The sequence below is a fragment of the Mustela erminea genome, chromosome 9 (assembly GCF_009829155.1).
Source record: "Mustela erminea isolate mMusErm1 chromosome 9, mMusErm1.Pri, whole genome shotgun sequence".
NCBI lineage: Eukaryota > Metazoa > Chordata > Mammalia > Carnivora > Mustelidae > Mustela > Mustela erminea.
In genome coordinates, this window is record NC_045622.1 from 84,683,831 (window position 1) to 84,701,122 (window position 17,292).

Here is a 17,292-nt window from a genome sequence, read left to right on the forward strand (position 1 = left end):
GGCCTGGGGTCCACAATTTGAGAACCAATGTAATCGATTAATTTTAAAGTCACTTCCCATTTCTTCTTACTAATAAAGTGTATTTTCTCTGATGAATATTTTGTTCCCATTCCCTAACCACCCTTTGAGAACCTGAGGTAACCACAAGACGGACCATGTCCCCACCCCCCACACACACACACAGTGAAAAACCCAAAGCGAAATGCCCGCGGGATGAGGGGCGGGGGGCGCTCTGCTTAGCACAGAGAACTGAAAATGCCCCCTGAATTCTCCAGCAGCGCCGGGTGGGGAGACCAGTCCGAAACGCGCCACCCGCGCACAGGGCGGGGCCCGAACTGGCTGCAGGCGGCCGGACTCGCTCGAGGCTCCGGGCAGAAGCCGCGGCGGCTCTGGAAGCACCTGCCGACTGCCCGCCCGCCGCAGGTAGACCGGCCCCCGGGGGGAGGAGCGCGGCCAGGTGCTCCCCAGGTAACCGCCTCCGCCCTCTCCCACAGCTGAGCGCCCCGCATCCCGGGAGCCCCGCAGGAACTTACGGCCGCGTCCTCGCGTGGGCCCGGCGCCCCTCCGCGGACCCCAGGCGCCTCCTCCGCCCCAACGCGGGAGGCCAGGACTGTCCCTGAGATTTGGGGGGCGCCGAGACGGAGGGTCTGGCGGCCGCAGGGACTAGCCAAGGACGGGGCTCCTGCCCGGGAGCTGCTGGAACATGCGCCCGGAGCCGCAGGTGCGGGGCCCGGCGGCTTGGCTCGGGCGGGGAATGGGTCTCTCGGAGGGGCCACCTCGGCGCGCCCGGCCCGATTGGAAGGGAAGGCCGAGGGCCGCCCGCGGCCACAGGTGTCCGAGTCCCGGGGCGCGGCATTTGTCCCTTAGGCACTCTCGGGCTTTCCCGGGCGCGGGTCGGGCCGGGCGACCGAAACCCGCGGGCCGGGCGCAGTCGCGCGGTTGTTTGGAACGCGGCAAGTCGGTGACTCAACCCCCCAGGAACTCGAAAGTGCTGAGCCAGGGACTTTTTAAATTTTTTCTTGTTATTTTGTTTGTTTCAGTTTGTTTGACAGTTACCAGACTATGTTTACACTTCTGGTTCTACTCAGCCAACTGCCCGTAGTTACCCTCGCGTTTCCTCATTGCACAAGGAGTCCGAAGGAGTCCGGGCATGCTGGAGAAGAAGGTAAGCACGGCTCGCGTCTCCGAGCAACCCCCTGGAATGTCGAGACAGGTATTAGAGATCTCAAAGGAGAAAGTGTAGTCTTTGAAATGACATGCCCACATCAATCACAGAATCCTTAAAATCTCCTCTAGTTTAATTTGTGGTCTGTTTGGCAATGTTGTGGTTATGTTAGGTACAATTTATACAAATTTATTTCTATGAGTTACTTTTGATAAATATATATTTAAGACCTGGTTTGTGGTTCGCTGAATGGAAACTTCTGAAAAGCAGTGAGTGCCGTTTTTCTAGATGAGGCTGTGTGGTAATTATAACGAGCCTAACTACTTGTGTTTCCTGGAAAGATGGACAGGGAATCCAGGATCTAGTCTGGACTTGTTATTAGACACCGGGGCAAGTTACTTAACCCCTTTGTGCTTGAATTTCTTCCTTTGTAAAATGATGGAGGTGAGGAGTGGAATGATCACTGAGGTCCTTTTTGACATCAACTTGTCTGGTTATCGGGGTGAAGTCAGATGTTTGTGGAAGATTAGGTTTGGGTCTTGCTAACCTAGAATTTCATACCTTGTGGATTTCAAGTCATAAACAGACTGGTTCCTGTCCACAAATTTAAAAGTCTAACCTAGAAACCAGAACCAAAAAAGGAAAAAAAAATGGCTTTGGCTTTAGCATCCTTCCCTTGCCTGGTCATTGTGCTTCCCTAACCCCGCACATTCCTGTCCCTTAATCCTTTTCATCAGATCTACTCTCAGCTCATTTCCATTTGGAGAGGATCTGTTACACTAATACTCCTGGATAACTCATTAATGACTAATACAGCTTGGTGTATTAAACCTTCCAGGAGGGTGTGTGTGTGTGCATATGTGTGTATTTTAAGATAGGACATCTTAACCCAAAGGAACCAAACGTTGATGGCAGAATTCTAGGGAATTGGATAAGCTAGCTAATGAAACAAGGGAGAGATTTTGGAAGGAGCTCCTTCTTGTTACCTCCCAAGTTCTACCACATATGTAAGTCCACTCATATATAAGACTGATGGTCCTTACTCAGTGGGAGCAGATGCTGATCCCCAGTATGCTGGTGAGTATATTCACCCATACACATAATGCAGACATAAAAGACATTCTCCAGGACATCAAAAACTATGGAAGGAATTCAGAGATCATATTTGACAGCAGATGGCTGGAAAGATCTATGAGGAATGTAAATGAGGAATCCTATCTATTTTTAAAGTTGAGTGTTCAGTTAGTAATGACTTTATTAACACATACTACGTGCTAGGCCCTAATCTAAGTACTGGAGATAGAGCAATGAAAAGACTATAATCCCTGCCCTGGAGAACCTCTTCATCTGATAAGAAGGCAAGAAATAAAAGAGATCATCTCTGTAAGCTCTGTGACAGAGGTAGGAACAGAGAGCTTAAGAGCAAAGAGTAAGTAGCAGTCACTCTGTCTCCAGAAAGCTGTATGGCACAGAAGCCAATAGTAAGTGGTGATATGAAAAGTAACCAGGAAAATAAGGGACCTCCAGCTGAATTCTGATAAAGCCCAAGGGTGGAGTTCAAATGACTCAAAAGGAATTTATTTAGAAAACATGGAGTGTCAGGAGAGAGGAAGAGAATGGAATATCTGGGTTGGTGGGCTTGAAAGAGTAGAATGCACAAAAGCATCTTAGGACAGCCTAAAACGGCAGAAACAGAAATGGGAAGAGAAGGGGCACCTGGGTGGCTCAGTGGGTTAAGCCTCTGCCTTCAGCTCAGGTCATGATCTCAGGGTCCTGGGATCAAGCCCCGCATCAGGCTCTCTGCTCAGCAGGGAGCCCCCTTCTCTCTCTGCCTGCCTCTGTCTGTCAAATAAATAAATAAAATCTTAAAAAAAAAAGAAAGAAAGAAAGAAAGAAAGAAAGAAAAAGAAAAGAAATGGGAAGAGAACCTGAGGAGGCAAATACAAAAGGTTTGAGGTCTGTGTATCCTCCAGCAGGAGCCAAAGGGAAAATAGGACTTCTCACTGGAAGTTCTGGGTGCTTCTTTGGAAAACAAACAAATTCAAAGTTCCTTGGGATCCCAGTAACAAAGAAAGGACAATAGTCCTCCTACAATCAAAAGAGAGACAGGGGAAAATTTAATAAAGCACTGAAGGTCTAAAGTTAATCCCTGACTGAATCAGAACTTTCACAGTCAGGGAAGTGACACACAGCAGCCCCTGGAGGGCACATTTAATTCAGGGGTGAAGACTTTTAACTAGCGTAAGTATCATTTCAGGAACAATAAAAATGTTTATGATTCTCTTTCTTACTTACTCTTTCTTACTTACTCTTTCTTACTTTATGGTTGAAAATAGTTCTATTGAGTCCCATCTGAAGGGCACAGAGTATTTTTAGAATTCAGATAACCTACTTGAAGGGAAGACAGATCTTGAAAAATTTGGCACTACTTTCTCCGCCAATAAATTGTAAAGTTCTGGCCATATCTGAGATATAGCTTTACAGAAGCAACTTTCTAATTCTCCATTCTGAAATTAGATTCCATGTAGTAAGGACAGCTAACTTAGGCAGGCCATGAGTTACTTCCATCACTGGTTTAGTATTTTAAGCCTACTACAAGCTGAATAGTCCCAGACTATACCTATGAATTGCTTTCACTGGTAGAATTTAGGTCTGAGAATTTCTTCCCAATGTAGAAAAGTTGAGTTCATTCATTCATTTAGTGAATCATTTTTTGAGTACCTCATATGTGTCAGGTACCACATGTGTGCATACTTTAGTGGAATTTTTCTTCTAGTGAGGGGAACAGTGGTAACAAGCGAGTGGTAACACGCAGAACACACCAGAGGCTGGTGCATGCTGTGGAGAGAAGTGGAGTGTAATAGGGACACGGAGCGCCAGAGGTGGGTGGGTGCGGATGAGGTTTCAAGGTAACATTGAACAAAAATCCAGAAGGAGGTGGAAGAAGAAAGTTCTCTTCAGGGGAAACAGCCGGTACAAAACAAAAGCAGGAGAGAACCAGGCGCATTGGAAGCCAGTATAGCTACAGCACAATGTTAGAAACAGACTGGAGGGGAGTAAGGTGACCCCTTAGAGGGCCATGATGAGACCCCCAAGGAGAGGTGATGGTGACTTGGAAAATTCTTCATTTTGTCTCCATTTGGTGGTAGCATCCAATCTATAAGAAGACAAGGGAGAAGAAAGAATAGAAAGAGTTTACCACACTGGTTAATCACACTGTTCTTAAAACAGCTATCACCAGTGATCGCATTCTAGCTTCGCCTTTGGCTCAAATAGCCCGTATATGTTATTTATAACTCAGAAATGTATGTGCTGGAATAGTGCAGGCCAATAGAAATATAATGTAAACCCCATAATGAGTTTAAAACTTTCTAATAGCCACATTAAAAATGTAAAAAGAAGGATCCCTGGGTGGTGCAGTTCATTAAGCATCGGACTCTTGGTTTCAGCTCAGGTCCTGATCTCAGGGTCATGGGATCAAGCCCCACACCAGGCTTGCGCTCGGCAGAGTCTGCTTGAGACTACCTTTCCATCTCCCTCTGCTCTCCACCCTGTGCGCGTACACTCTCTTTCTCCCTCTCTTGAAAAATAAATAAATAAATCCTTTTAAAAAGGTAAAAAGAATTGGTAATATTATATATATATATATATATATATTTGGTCTAACACATTATATCTAAAATACCCTTTCCAAATATAAGCAATATGAAACATTGTGATACTTTACTTTTTAATTAAGTCTTCCAAATCCAGTGTATATCTTACATAAGTATAATTCATACATAGCATATGTATGAATTCATATTAGAGACATATGTCTCAATTCATAATAGCCATAGTTCAAGTGCTCAATAACCATATGTGCCTAGTAGCTACTGTATTGAACAAAACAGCTCTATAAGATTCAGATCTGTTTGGAAAAATGATTGACTAATGGAAAAAAAAATATCTCGGACAAGTTGTGACGGTTCTCACGGGGCTAAGAATAAATGGCGAAGCAGAGGTCATTCACAAATCAAAATTAGTCTTTCAGCCCCTGCTCCATCATCAGTCCTGAGCTGTCTCTCGGTTGCCCACTTTAATATATTCTTCTTCCATAGTAATGGTTAGCAGGGCGAAACACCAAGTTCTTTTAAGCACTTGATGCAGTTTGCAGCGAGTTTCTGAATTCCAGTCTTGGTAATGTGATCTGGAGCAAGATTTCTTAAGCGTTCTTTGTGCGATACCAGAATGAGTTTAAAGATTGTGGGTTTTGAAAATGCTGCCATGGCGGGATATTTTGGTTTTGTGTTACCCCGTGCTTAATGCTGTCATGTTTACCATTTACCTTCCCAGAAAAGGTAGAGGGAATCTTATGAAACACTGTAGGCCCATCTTTGGCAGATGGGGAGAAAGAGCCAGCTACTTGTTTAGGAATGTCTGAATGTCTGCTAATTAACCTTATAATTGCCTTATAATTCTATTAACTTAGAAGTTTAAAATTTTGCAAGCTTTTAGTACAATACTCTGCCCATCTTTTTCTCAGTCAAGATAATGGAGAGCCATCCCTTTAGAAGTAGAAGAGTCTGACCTGTCATTTCTTGAAAATGTAATTGTCTAGAGGGAAGAGTGATATTTAAATAATTTTCATTTATGCAAATAATTTTGGACATAACCAACTCAAGTGTTTTCTGAGCTTATGTTAATATTTTTATTTCATATTTAACATTATTTTTACTGCTGCCATTTCTTTTTGTCAGAATTTAAAATCATACAGGGACACCTGGGTGGCTCAGTCCATTAAGCAGCTGCTTTCAGCTCAAGTCATGATCTCAGGGGTCCTGGGCTGAGCCCTGTAGCCTGCTCCCCGCTCAGCCAGGAGACAGCTTCTCCCTCTGCTTGTGCTGCCCCAACTTGTGCTCTGTCTCTCTCTCTCTCTCTCTCTCAAGTAAATAAATAAAATTTAAAAAAAAAAATTTTTTTTAAACCATACCGAAAAAGTTTGGTATAATTTTACATCATAAGAATTATTCAGTTTTTCCACAGTTGAAACAGGAATGTTCTGTCCTATTTATATCAACTTTGAAATCTTTCTATTTCTTTATTAGTCTTCACAGCAAAAAAAGAAGCAAATCTTTTCATACATAGACACCTGCTGTATAATAGATTTGATTTGGAGCTCTTTACTCCCGGTGACCTAGAAAGAGAATGCATAGAAGAACTTTGTAATTATGAAGAAGCCAGAGAAATTTTTGTGGATGAAGATAAAACGGTAATTTGGCTGACAATGTTAATTAGCTGGAAATTTATTAAATCACACTTAAGAAAATGGCACTTTCAGTCATCAGAGATTTTATGCTTTAAATAAAATTGAGATTTTATACCTGTTATCCCTTTCTACCTCCTTAAGATGCTACTTAACCTATTTAGACTTGGCTTTACACTTAATTAAATTGAACTTACAGCAATCGGCAAATTATCAGTTGTGTTGTGATTTTGTGTGTGTAGATGTTTATTATATCTAAAAACAATCATGAAGTGGAGTGAATTACATTTTAGGATATTATTTGATTTAGTTCTGTGATTCAGGCTTCAATCATTCTAGACTCAGAGCAATTTTTCCTACCAGTGACCTTATCATTTCTGATTACTGTATTTATTAACAATTTAGTATGTGCCAAGTGCTCTGCCAGAGACTGAGGATATAAATTATATATATAGTCTCTGCATTCAGGAGTTTATTGTTTGGTCTAGCTGTGTAATTTAAGGGAGAAGCTTTTAGAAGTTCTCCTTTGAAATATAATTAATCTGTCCATTAATCTTGGAACAGTATAAAACAAACAAACAGCATGGTCCCTGTTATAATCTGGCATATTCTTAAAGAATGTTAAGTGATTCAGATTCTTTACTTTTATAAATTAAATAAGCACAGCACCTTTTCCCCTTCCTCAAGAATTCCACTGTACTCTTTGGTCAATAAGAACAAGGAACCCTAGGTATTCTTCAAATGCAGACATTAATGGAACTTAGTTCTTTTTTCTCCCAATATTGTACCCAGGCCCTCAATCTCTGCTAATATCTGCCACATCTTCTGGAGAGGGAAAACAAAGTCTATACTGTGTTGTTGTGCCAGTTGAAATTTTATTCTTTTTTTTTAAAACTCATTTTATGATTTTTATTATGGTTCCTTAAAATCTGCCTCGTTCTCTCAGATGACACTGAAAGAATCTAGGGATGTCTTTCCCCAGATCAACCCCTTTCAATAAAATCTCCTGGCAAACCCAGGGCACACTGAGCACAGAGAAATTCAGACTCCTTTCCAAACTTGGTAATGGGTCCACTCCTTCAGCCCCCGCCTTTGGTGCTGTCATCGACTAATGTGATAGTTTTGGGGGATGCCAGTGGGGACTTTGAACAGGGACTCTGAGCAGGTGAAGGGAGAGGGGCAGGGGACAGTAGTAGAGAGCTAGCATGGGCAGTCATCCCCTGACCAATTCCAGAGTCAGAAGAAACAGCGGTAGGTGGCAATGCTTTAATTAGAGTGAGTAATGCCCTCCAGCTTGAATAAACTAATATCCTATCTGTGGCACATGCCAAGAATTTACCACCCCAGTCCAGGTCATTGGGATCCCATGAAATGATAATAGAACAATGAAATAAACTTGGAAAATATACCTTTCTCTTAGATGGCATTCTGGAAAGAATATTCGGTCAAAGGACCAACCACAAAATCAGGTAAGGCAAGAATTGATGAAATTTGATGTTCTTCCCACCCTTTCTCTATTATAACACATTTTAGTTTCATTGTTTGAGTTTGGCTATTGCTCAACATACATGCCTTGTAAATCCTGGGATGATTTCTCAATTATACATTGGGCTATCTAAGATGGAGGAAGCCACATTCATCTTTACACACTGAAAATCAAGTTTGGTGAGATACTAGGGAAATGAGATAATAGGCTTAAAGGTGTTTTAAACAACTCAGCTAAGTCAAGACTTGCACAGAATAAAAGTAGGACTCCATTAGTTGCAAGTAGTAAGCTTAATTTTTTTTTCCTTTTTACCATTACAAGTAAATGGAATACTTCTGCTACTGGATAAATTAAGAGTGTTAGAATTAAATAAGTTCTATAGAGGGGAGATCTTTATTTTATCTGTATTATCATCTCTAGCTGCTTTTTAGTCTGGTCTTTTTTTGCCAGATCTTCCTTCATTCCCCTCAGGTGGAGCCCCAGCTATGAGGAGGACTTTATTACATTGCTCTGCTAGTGTTGCTTAGTATAGTTATCTCTGTATTTAATACCAAAATGTGCCTAGTTGAAAAAGAATATGTTGAGTCTTTTTTTTTTAAAAGTTTATTTATTTTTTTAGTATCTTTACACCCATCATGGGGCTCAAACTCATGACCCTGAGATCAAGAGTTGCATGCCCTTCTGACTAAGCCAACCAGGGACCCCAGAATATGTTTGGTCTTGAATGCTATCCATTTAATATGACCTCTTTAAAGTAAATGAAACTTGGGGGCAACTGGGTGGCTCAGTTGGTTAAACACCTTTGGCTCAGGTCTTGATCCCAGGGTCCTGGGATTGAGCCCCATATGGGGCTTCCTGCTCAGCAGGAGACCCTGTTTCTCCCCCCTCTCCCCTGCCTACAACCCCCCCCCCACTCATGCTCTCTCTCTCTCGCTCTCTCAAATAAATAAATAAAATCTTAAAAAATAAAATAAGTGAAACTATAACTAGGGCTTTTAGGAAGAGTCATTTACAAATTTTTATTGCTAACACAAAGATGTTTTAAAGAAAGCAGTATTAATAGATTCTTAATAGTATGCTTGGATCCAGTGTTATAGTTATTGAAATCATAGGCAGTGCTTTTCAGTTGTTATACCTACATTATTTTATTGATTTCTCTTAAGATGCTAACAGAGAGAAAGTTGATGTCATGGGCCTTCTGACTGGATTAATTGCTGCTGGAGTGTTTTTGGTTATTTTTGGTTTACTTGGTTACTATCTTTGTATCACCAAGTGTAACAGACAACAATATCCCAGGTAAGTACCAAATAAAAATACTGAATTCACTATTATACATTCTATATTGTTATTTTAAAATGGATAAAAATGGCTGCCTATATTTTTTTGAAGATTTTATTAATTTATTTATTTGGCACAGAGATCACAAATAGGCAGAGAGGCAGGCAGAGAGAGGCGGGGAGGCAGGCTCCCTGCTGAGCAGAGAGCCTGATGCGGTGCTTGATCTCATGATGCTCGGATCATGACCTGAGCCAAAGGCAGAGGCTTTTTTTTAAATAAACATTTTACTCTGGAATAATTTTAGGTATACAGGAAGGTTGTAAAGATCACACAGAGCGTTCCCATCCTCCCATCCTTCACCTAGTTTCCCTCATCGTGAACATCTCATATTCCCACAGTGCATTTGTAAAACAAACCAGGCAACACTGGTACATTATTATTAACTAAACTCCAGACTTTGGAGCGCCTGGGTGGCTCAGTGGATTAAAGCCTCTGTCTTAGGTTCAGGTCATGATCCCAGGGTCCTGGGATTGAGTCCCACATCGGGCTCTCTGCTCAGCAGGGAGCCTGCCTGCCTCTTTGCCTGCTTGTGATCTCTGTCTGTCAAATAAATAAATAAAATCTTTAAAAATAAATAAATAAACTCCAGACCTTACTCAGACTTCACCAGTTTTGCCACTCCTGTCGTCCTTCTGCTCCAGGACCCGGTTAAGATACCGCACTGCATTTAGTTGTCATTGTCTCTCCAGTCCCTTCTGGTCTGTGACCGTCGTTTGGTTGCCTAATTTAACACTTACCTATACAACAAGATGATGCTATTCCTAAGATCCTTCAAAAGAATACAAGAGGATTTACAAGCGTCAGGTTGATTTTTTAATATTTCCTTCTCAAGGAGGAAGTAGATATGTGTCCCCATGTTGTTTCCAGAGGTAGGAAGTCCCATCATTTACTCTAAGTAGCAGGGTTAGCAGATCTAGCCATGTGGCAATCCAAATAGAAACAGTGTAACTAGCTTTTAAATTCCAACTATTTTTATTGAGACTTTAAATTAAATAAAAAAGAATAAAATAAAATGGTTACCACATGAAGATAATAGCCCATTAATAAAGCTTGATAAAAATTCATAAAAGCCTTAATTGTTTGGACAATAGAACTGAACATCCTCATTAAAATAAAAAGTTATTCTCTATCATCTCTATTATCTTCTCAATAAGTAGATGAGTAAGTGTAAAAATAACCTTATTCAAAAAAAAAAAAAAAAAGTGCCTGGTGCTAAACAGCCTATTTGAAGTTGATGCCTACATATCCCTAGTTATACTTTCAAATTCTGAGAAAAGCTCGTGATTGTAACCAGGTGATGAAAGGTTTATAGAGACAGAGGTGATGGCAGCACCACATCGTGAATTTAATTAATATTACTGAGTCACACACTTAAAAATGGTTAAAATGTTATATGCACTTTACCACTATAAAAATTTTTTTCTTTATGGTAAGGTAAGACTTTGGGGCAGTGGACGTGGAATTAAGATTCATCTATTAGAGGATAAAACTAAAACCATGTGGCACCTGGCTGGCTCATCAGTAGATTATGTGACTCTTGCTCTCGGGGTTGTGAGTTCAAACCCCACACTGTGTATAAAGATTACCTTAAAAACAAAAACAAAAATGGAAGCCATGAGAATAAGCAAGTTCTCTGAGTGTGATGAAAGAAAAGATGGAAAAGGACAGAGCCTTAAGGGGTATCCATAGCAAAAGCACAGAAAGAAGACATGCCAGAAAGAAGACAGAGGACAGGGGCAACATAATTGTAATTCTCGTCCCAAACTGAAATTCCTGAACAGTTCCATGAGGCATTAATATGACCTGTAGGCATGGACAAAGGAGTTCATCAGAGACCTCTGTAAATCCTATAAAAATGTGAGAAATGAGAGAAAGTAAATATGAACTTGTTTAATTGTTCATAAACCATCATCTTTTAAGCTGAGAGACTTTTATTAACTTCTCTTATTTAACACGTAGGAAATGAATAAGGCTTTTCCATTTTCTAGAACCTTGGAAATTTTATTCAGTGTGGCTTTCTCTACAAGTGGGGGAGGTTTCCAGGACTTCCTGGAAACCCTCAGACTCATGAAGATCAGGCAAAATTTGTCTTCAAGACTCTTCTTGCCTTTTATATTTCTTTTCCTCCCCATTCATAAGTCTCATTAAAAATTTCATGTATAGCCTCATGCTTAATAACTGGGCTCAAGGTCTGTGATAGCACAGCCATCATTCAGGGTCCTCATGCATGGTATTTTCTTCTCTCTTCTCTGTGCTTTGCTTCCTTTTTCTACTTTTCTGCACCACTACATCTTCTTACCATAGGCCTTTTTTCTCTGAAATGTAGCTTCTTTCCTGCTGTAGGTTAGAAGCAGAATTCAAAGGTACAGGGAGCAAAGCAGTGCCACTATTATGTATGTTTTCTGTGTATGTTATTGTAAAATTTAAAAACCCTGAATATCTCTTATTTTGTTTTGAGACTTTATTTATTTATTTTAGGGGGAGGGTAAAGGGAGAAAGAGAGAGAGAATCTTAACCAGACTCCATGCTGAGTGAAGAGCATGATGCAGGGGTTGATCTCATGACCCTGAGATCATGACCTGAGTCTAAACTAAGAGTGGGACACTTAACTGACTGAGCCACCCAGGCACCCCTAAATATCTCTTATTTTAAAAGCAAGATTAGTTATACTTAATGTTGGTACAGCATAATGCTATACAAATCAGAGATCATTTTTACATCTATTGTCTCAATGTGATCCTCAGAGCAATCTTTGATTTTAGGAGATGTTAAACACTAGGTTTATAAGACATTCTATTATTTTGGGATTAACTTTTAACACTAACTAATACTTTTCATCTATTATCCCAAGTTCTTCCAGCAGAGTTTTTTGTTCTCTTTTTGTATTTTGCAAGTCTGGAGGTGGGGGAAGGGTGAGGAAATATTTGAGAAGAAAAGAGTAAAAAATAAGATCATTGTCAGAAAAGTTTGTCTCATTCCTCTGTCAAAACATGCCAAGAAATGGAAAACAAGATCTTTTCATTTCTTTGATCCTATATGTTATGGAGGGAAATAGGCATACTATGATGTTTGTTTATCTGAGTTGTTATTAGTGCATACTTTCTGATCAATCATTTAAGATGTGTGTAAGAAATCACCATGGAGATTATTTAACAACTTAGATGTAATTATGGTATTGTTTCTATATCTTACATTTGGAAGTTGACATGGAAGAGTTTGTTGGTTCAACTACAACATTTGTCTCTCCTGTTCCATACAAGCAAATAAATAGAACTCTTTGTCATAAGTAAATGAATGTGGCAAGTGACTAGACTACCAGGGATCTGTTCCAGATTCTGACAGAGGAGGAATTGTGTTGACCCCTCTAAGTAAACTTTTGAGGGATGCTCTCAGTCACCCCCCAACTATTGACGGGCTGACTATTCAGTTCCTAGATTTACACAGATCTTCTTCATTTCTCTCTCTCTGCAGTCACCCTCTCTTCCTTTCTTCCAGTTTTATACCTCATGATTACCTCCGAGAGAGAGGTGCAAATGGGCCTTAGGTGTTCTAAGGTGCAAATGGACTGCCTTAGTTTGGGAAGTTTACAGTATTTTGAGTCTGCTTAACTGTCTCTTGCCAGCAAGAATATTGTAAATATTAATGAGAAGTTGGGTATTACCTATGAATTTTCATTATCTTAATTAACCATAGTTCTAGGAACTTAATCGATGCATAAGTGCTTCACAGACAGCCAACTTCACGGTCTAAACAGATTGATTTACTAATGTATAAGTTATGATTCATAATTCAATAGTGAGAAGGGAAAACACGGGCTCAAAACACCAGACCCCTTATTGCATTTCAATTTTCATTGGCTAATGTAGCTGACAGAGTTTTGTGAAAACGGTGGGACTTGAACTAGGCCATATTTTTTTTTTTTTAATTATTGGCCTTGGATCAGTGGAGTGGGGAAAAGACAATAATCTGAGAAAGAAAGGACAGAGAATTCATTGCAAATATAGAGGAGGGTAAAGAGGGAACCTTGCAAGAGCAGAGACCTGTGAAAAATAAGGTGAGACTAGAATGAGGGAGATTTTAAAAAGGAGGCATGGGAGTTGAACTTGACTCAGTGGAAAGTAGGCTGCAGGTTAGGCTTTTGTAGAGAAGAGGGACACGAGAGAAATACTGTTTAGGAGGGATGGACCAGGCATCAGGACTGCAGAGGAGAGAGAGAGGCATCCCCGGTCGTGATTATATCTGCGACATCAGTCTCCTTGGCTTGGAGTAATGCTGCCTTTCAACAAAAAAGGATTCAGTTTCACACCATTATTTTGAGAAAGTTCTCATTTAGGAGTGGGAGAAAAAGGGAATTTAGCATGTTTTGAGTCCTTGTTCCAGTGTTCCAGGCACTGCTTAGATGCTTTTCGTACGACATTTTTCTGAATCCACACAAAACAACTCTGTTGAGGTAGCTATCATTGTCCCCATTTTACTCCAAGGGAGACAGATAACTTGCCTTTGGTCACGAAACTATGAAATGAAATACACTGTCATATCCATGTCTGACTCCAAAGCTCTCAATCTTTCCTCTATACCAAGACTCTTTCAGAGGTAATGGGTAAAATAAAACTGTTGTTATATTAATAAATTGGGTTCAGGGGCACCTGGGTGGCTCAGTTCGTTAAGCGTCTGCCTTCGGCTCAGGTTACAATCCCAGGGTTCTACGATGGAGCCCCGAGTCGAGCTCCCTGCTCTGCTGGGAGTCTGCTTCTCCCTCTCCCTCTGCCCTGCTGGTTTTCTCTCTCTCTCTCTCTCTTTCTCAAATAAATAAAAACTTAAAAAAATAAGTAAATAAAACAAATAAATTGGTTCAGCTTTTATCAAAATAGTTGGGTTTTCTAAAATGGCTATTTTAACTTTAAAATGCTGTCTTTCTGGACCTAAATGCTGTCTCTCTGTTTAGTTCTTCAGCCGCCTACATAAGAACGGGCAGGCACACTCCCTCCATCATTTTCAGAAGACCTGAGGAGGCTGCCTTGACTCTGTCACCCCCCACAATGGAGGACACAGGATTACCTTCTTATGAACAGGCAGTGGCACTGACCAGAAAACACAATGTTTCCCCACCACCACCATATCCTGGTCCAACAAGAGGGTTTCGAGTGTTTAAAAAGTCTATGTCGCTCCCATCTCACTAAGCCCGCCATGGTTGTGTAGGAAATTCCTGTTATTTGAATGGTTTATTTTCCCTGGACCAAAGAGACATGAAGAGACTTCAGCCCTTAATGACAAACTGCAAAGAGCAAAGGAAGAATAAAGCACCTGTGTAGGACGCCACAGCAGTTCTTTTGTCATCTCGGACCTGAACTTGATCATTATCAGCTCAATAAGAATCTTATCATTACCAGTTTGATAAGAAACTTGGACTCCATCTCCTTGCAGTAAAGAAGAGAGCACTTTTTTGGTTTATTTTCATGATTCAGAAAGTCTGTGTTATGGATGTCATCGCTAGAACTCGTGAACTATCTTTTGTACAGATAAGGTTGTAGATTTCTTGTGTTGACTATAAAAAAAAAAGAATTTCCGATCATTAGATTATCTGAAGCCAGAATATTGGATCCACTCTTTATTAGGATTTCTTTTTGGTTGGAAATACATCATAAAACCAGACACTTCGATACAAACTGGTGGCCTCCGTATAATCACTTCGTTTTGCATTTTAAGTTATTGCATAGCATTCACCATTTTGTGTAGGTTTCAGTTGTTAACAGTTGCTGCCAGTCATGTTTTTTTATGGGAGTGGATTAAAAAGTCACTTCCTAGGGAGTTAGTTCTTCAGAGGGTACAGAGTTACAATGACAAGGATTTGCAAAGGTTGTTATACTATCAAATCTATAGGCTTCAAATCTAGGAGTCACTAGAACTTGATAAAACTGCCCATGCTACTGACGAGTATGCACATCCATTTTCATGGCTAAATTATCTGTATATAACTACGTATAATTATTTATCTTGAAAATGTGTTGGAGTTAATAAATAATAGTTCAAGAACCTAGAAAAATTAATTTACTCACCTGCTATTAAAATAATACTGACTAAGGTTTCCAGCAAGCCCTTGTACCTCTTAATGTCTGGACCTAAAACCCCATAAGTAATCATTTCAACTTAAACTATCTCTTCTAATTGTATATATGACCAATCTTCCTTAAGAATGTAGTAGAATATAAGCTATAAACTTCTGTAGTGAGTGTGTTTGCACACATTTATGTGAGTGGGTGTGGATGTAGATGTGAATTGTTTTCTCTTTGCAGGAACTCAAATATATACTTTACTCCTGAGAAATAAAATTGAATATTCTGTTCTTGTTGTTTTGCTAGACATTGCATTTTCCTATTATTTAAGACCATTTTTAAAATTGTATTTGTTTTATAATTTTTACAGAAGTGAGATTAAAACCCACATGTATTTGGTAATTCCTTCCAATTAAATGTTTAGAACGTATAAATTGTTACAATGTATATATGAGTGTTCATGTCTCTCTTTTAAGACATCATGATCTTAAGGCAGATATAAGCAAGACCTTAATCCTTACAGACTGCCAAACACTTTATCCTTCTAGATTTTGGGGTCTCTTCAGTTGCTTATCACAAAGAAATCATCTAGCAACATTTAGATATAATTAGGAAAAGTGGTCTTTTTATTTTTTTCAAGCTATTTAAACATGGAGCTTGAATTCAAAACCTTGAGATCATGAGTCACATGTTCCACTGGCTGAGCCAGCCAGGTGCCCCAGGAAAAGGAGTATTTTTAAAGCCACCTACGTTACCTATAAAAATTTTACCACTGTGGGACACCCGGCTGGCTCTGTTGATGGAGCATACAGCTCTTGATCTTGAGGTCATAGTTTAAGCCCAACTTTGGTTTCTTTTTTTTTTTTTTTTTTAATTTACCATTAGTTATACCTTGACTTTCCTATGGAGTGGGAATAGTGGACTATTTTCTCATGTAACTTTGCACTCTGCCCTTATTTTAATTCTCTTTAAAAGGTCAGAGGCAGGGGTGCCTGGGTGGCTCAGGTGGTTAAGCATCTATGTTTGGCTCAGGTCATGATCCCAAGTCCTGGGATGAAGCTCCACTTCAGGATCCCTGCTCAGTGGAGACCCTGATACTTCCTCTCCCTTCCCAAACCCCGCCCTGACTTGTGCTCTCTCTCTGGCTCTGTTCTCTCTTTCAAGTAAATAAATAAAATCTTAAAAAAAAAAAAAATTGGTCAGAGACGAACTCTACTTTTCTCACTTTGTAGCAATCAGACTGAGGCATAGAAGGATAACTTGCCCTAAATCTAACATGTTGGTGAGAGCTAGGTTTTGAAGGAGCAAGCACACTTTTCCAGGCCCATCTCAGAATTATGCTATCTCAAATGATGAAGAACAGGGATCTTGTTACTTAATTCTAGGTCTGTATGAGATATTTATGACTGTCATACATATGTAAATGTATTGAGGTTCATCATGTATGTATATGTATTCTCATACACATGTATTTCTTAGGATGAATAGAAAAATAGATAAGGGCACCTGACTGGCTCAGTTGGAGGAGTATGTGGCTCTTGAACTCATGGTCATAAGTTCAAGCCCCACATTGGATGTACAGGTTACTTAAGTAAATAAACTTTAAAAAAAAAAAAAGGAAAAAAAGAAAAAAAAAGACAGGTTGTGTCGGGACATCTGAGTGGCTCAGTCGGTTAAAAAATTTTCTCTTAATAACCATTATGATGGGGAAGAACTATGTAGAGTGTTAAAACTGTTCCCTCGGGGGGCCTGGGTGCCTTTAGCTCAGGTCATGGTCTCAGGGTCCTGGAACTGAGCCCCGCATCAAGTTCCCTGCTCAGCGGGGAGCCTGCTTCTCCCTCTCCCCCTACCGCTCCTTCTGCATGTGATCTCTTGCTCTGTCAAATAAATAAATGAAATCTTTAAAAAAAAAAAAAAAAAGACAGGATGTATCTTATTGAATCATAATTTGAAATATTCCTTGTACTTGTTTACTACCACGGACTCATAAGAGCCTAATTGTAAA

The 17,292-nt window shown here is 40.1% G+C and overlaps 2 protein-coding genes across 5 annotated transcripts in view; one reads left to right on the forward strand and one right to left on the reverse strand.

The window, feature by feature from the left end:
• The first annotated feature begins 378 nt into the window (after positions 1-378).
• On the forward strand, positions 379-14,783 carry PRRG4 (proline rich and Gla domain 4). Of its 2 annotated transcripts, none has more exons than XM_032356767.1 (6): positions 379-468; positions 1,041-1,165; positions 6,253-6,416; positions 7,831-7,879; positions 9,060-9,192; positions 14,180-14,783. In XM_032356767.1, the coding sequence occupies exons 2-6, from the start codon at positions 1,063-1,065 to the stop codon at positions 14,412-14,414; spliced, it is 684 nt and encodes a 227-aa protein (XP_032212658.1). In that variant the 5' UTR covers positions 379-468; positions 1,041-1,062; the 3' UTR covers positions 14,415-14,783. The 2 variants fall into 2 exon arrangements, with proteins under 2 accessions (XP_032212658.1, XP_032212657.1); XM_032356766.1 differs by lacking the exon at positions 379-468 and adding an exon at positions 636-721.
• LOC116598247 (homeobox protein Hox-A3-like) overlaps positions 3,254-17,292 on the reverse strand; it is a 40,689-nt gene continuing 26,650 nt past the window's right edge. For 2 of the 3 annotated variants that reach the window (XM_032356771.1, XM_032356769.1), the window contains one exon: positions 14,698-14,779. The gene's annotated coding sequence lies outside the window, so the exon portion shown is untranslated. Of the gene's footprint in view, positions 4,323-14,697; positions 14,780-17,292 lie in introns of those variants that run through there. The other variant, XM_032356768.1, reaches the window with a different exon arrangement.

Coding starts and splice junctions, on each gene's coding strand:
- PRRG4 (XM_032356767.1), top strand. CDS start 1,063: ATGTTTACACTTCTGGTTCTACTCAGCCAACTGCCCGTAGTTACCCTC. Junction 1,166..6,252: donor CGGGCATGCTGGAGAAGAAG/GTAAGCACGGCT, acceptor TTTCTTTATTAG/TCTTCACAGCAAAAAAAGAA. Junction 7,880..9,059: donor AGGACCAACCACAAAATCAG/GTAAGGCAAGAA, acceptor ATTTCTCTTAAG/ATGCTAACAGAGAGAAAGTT.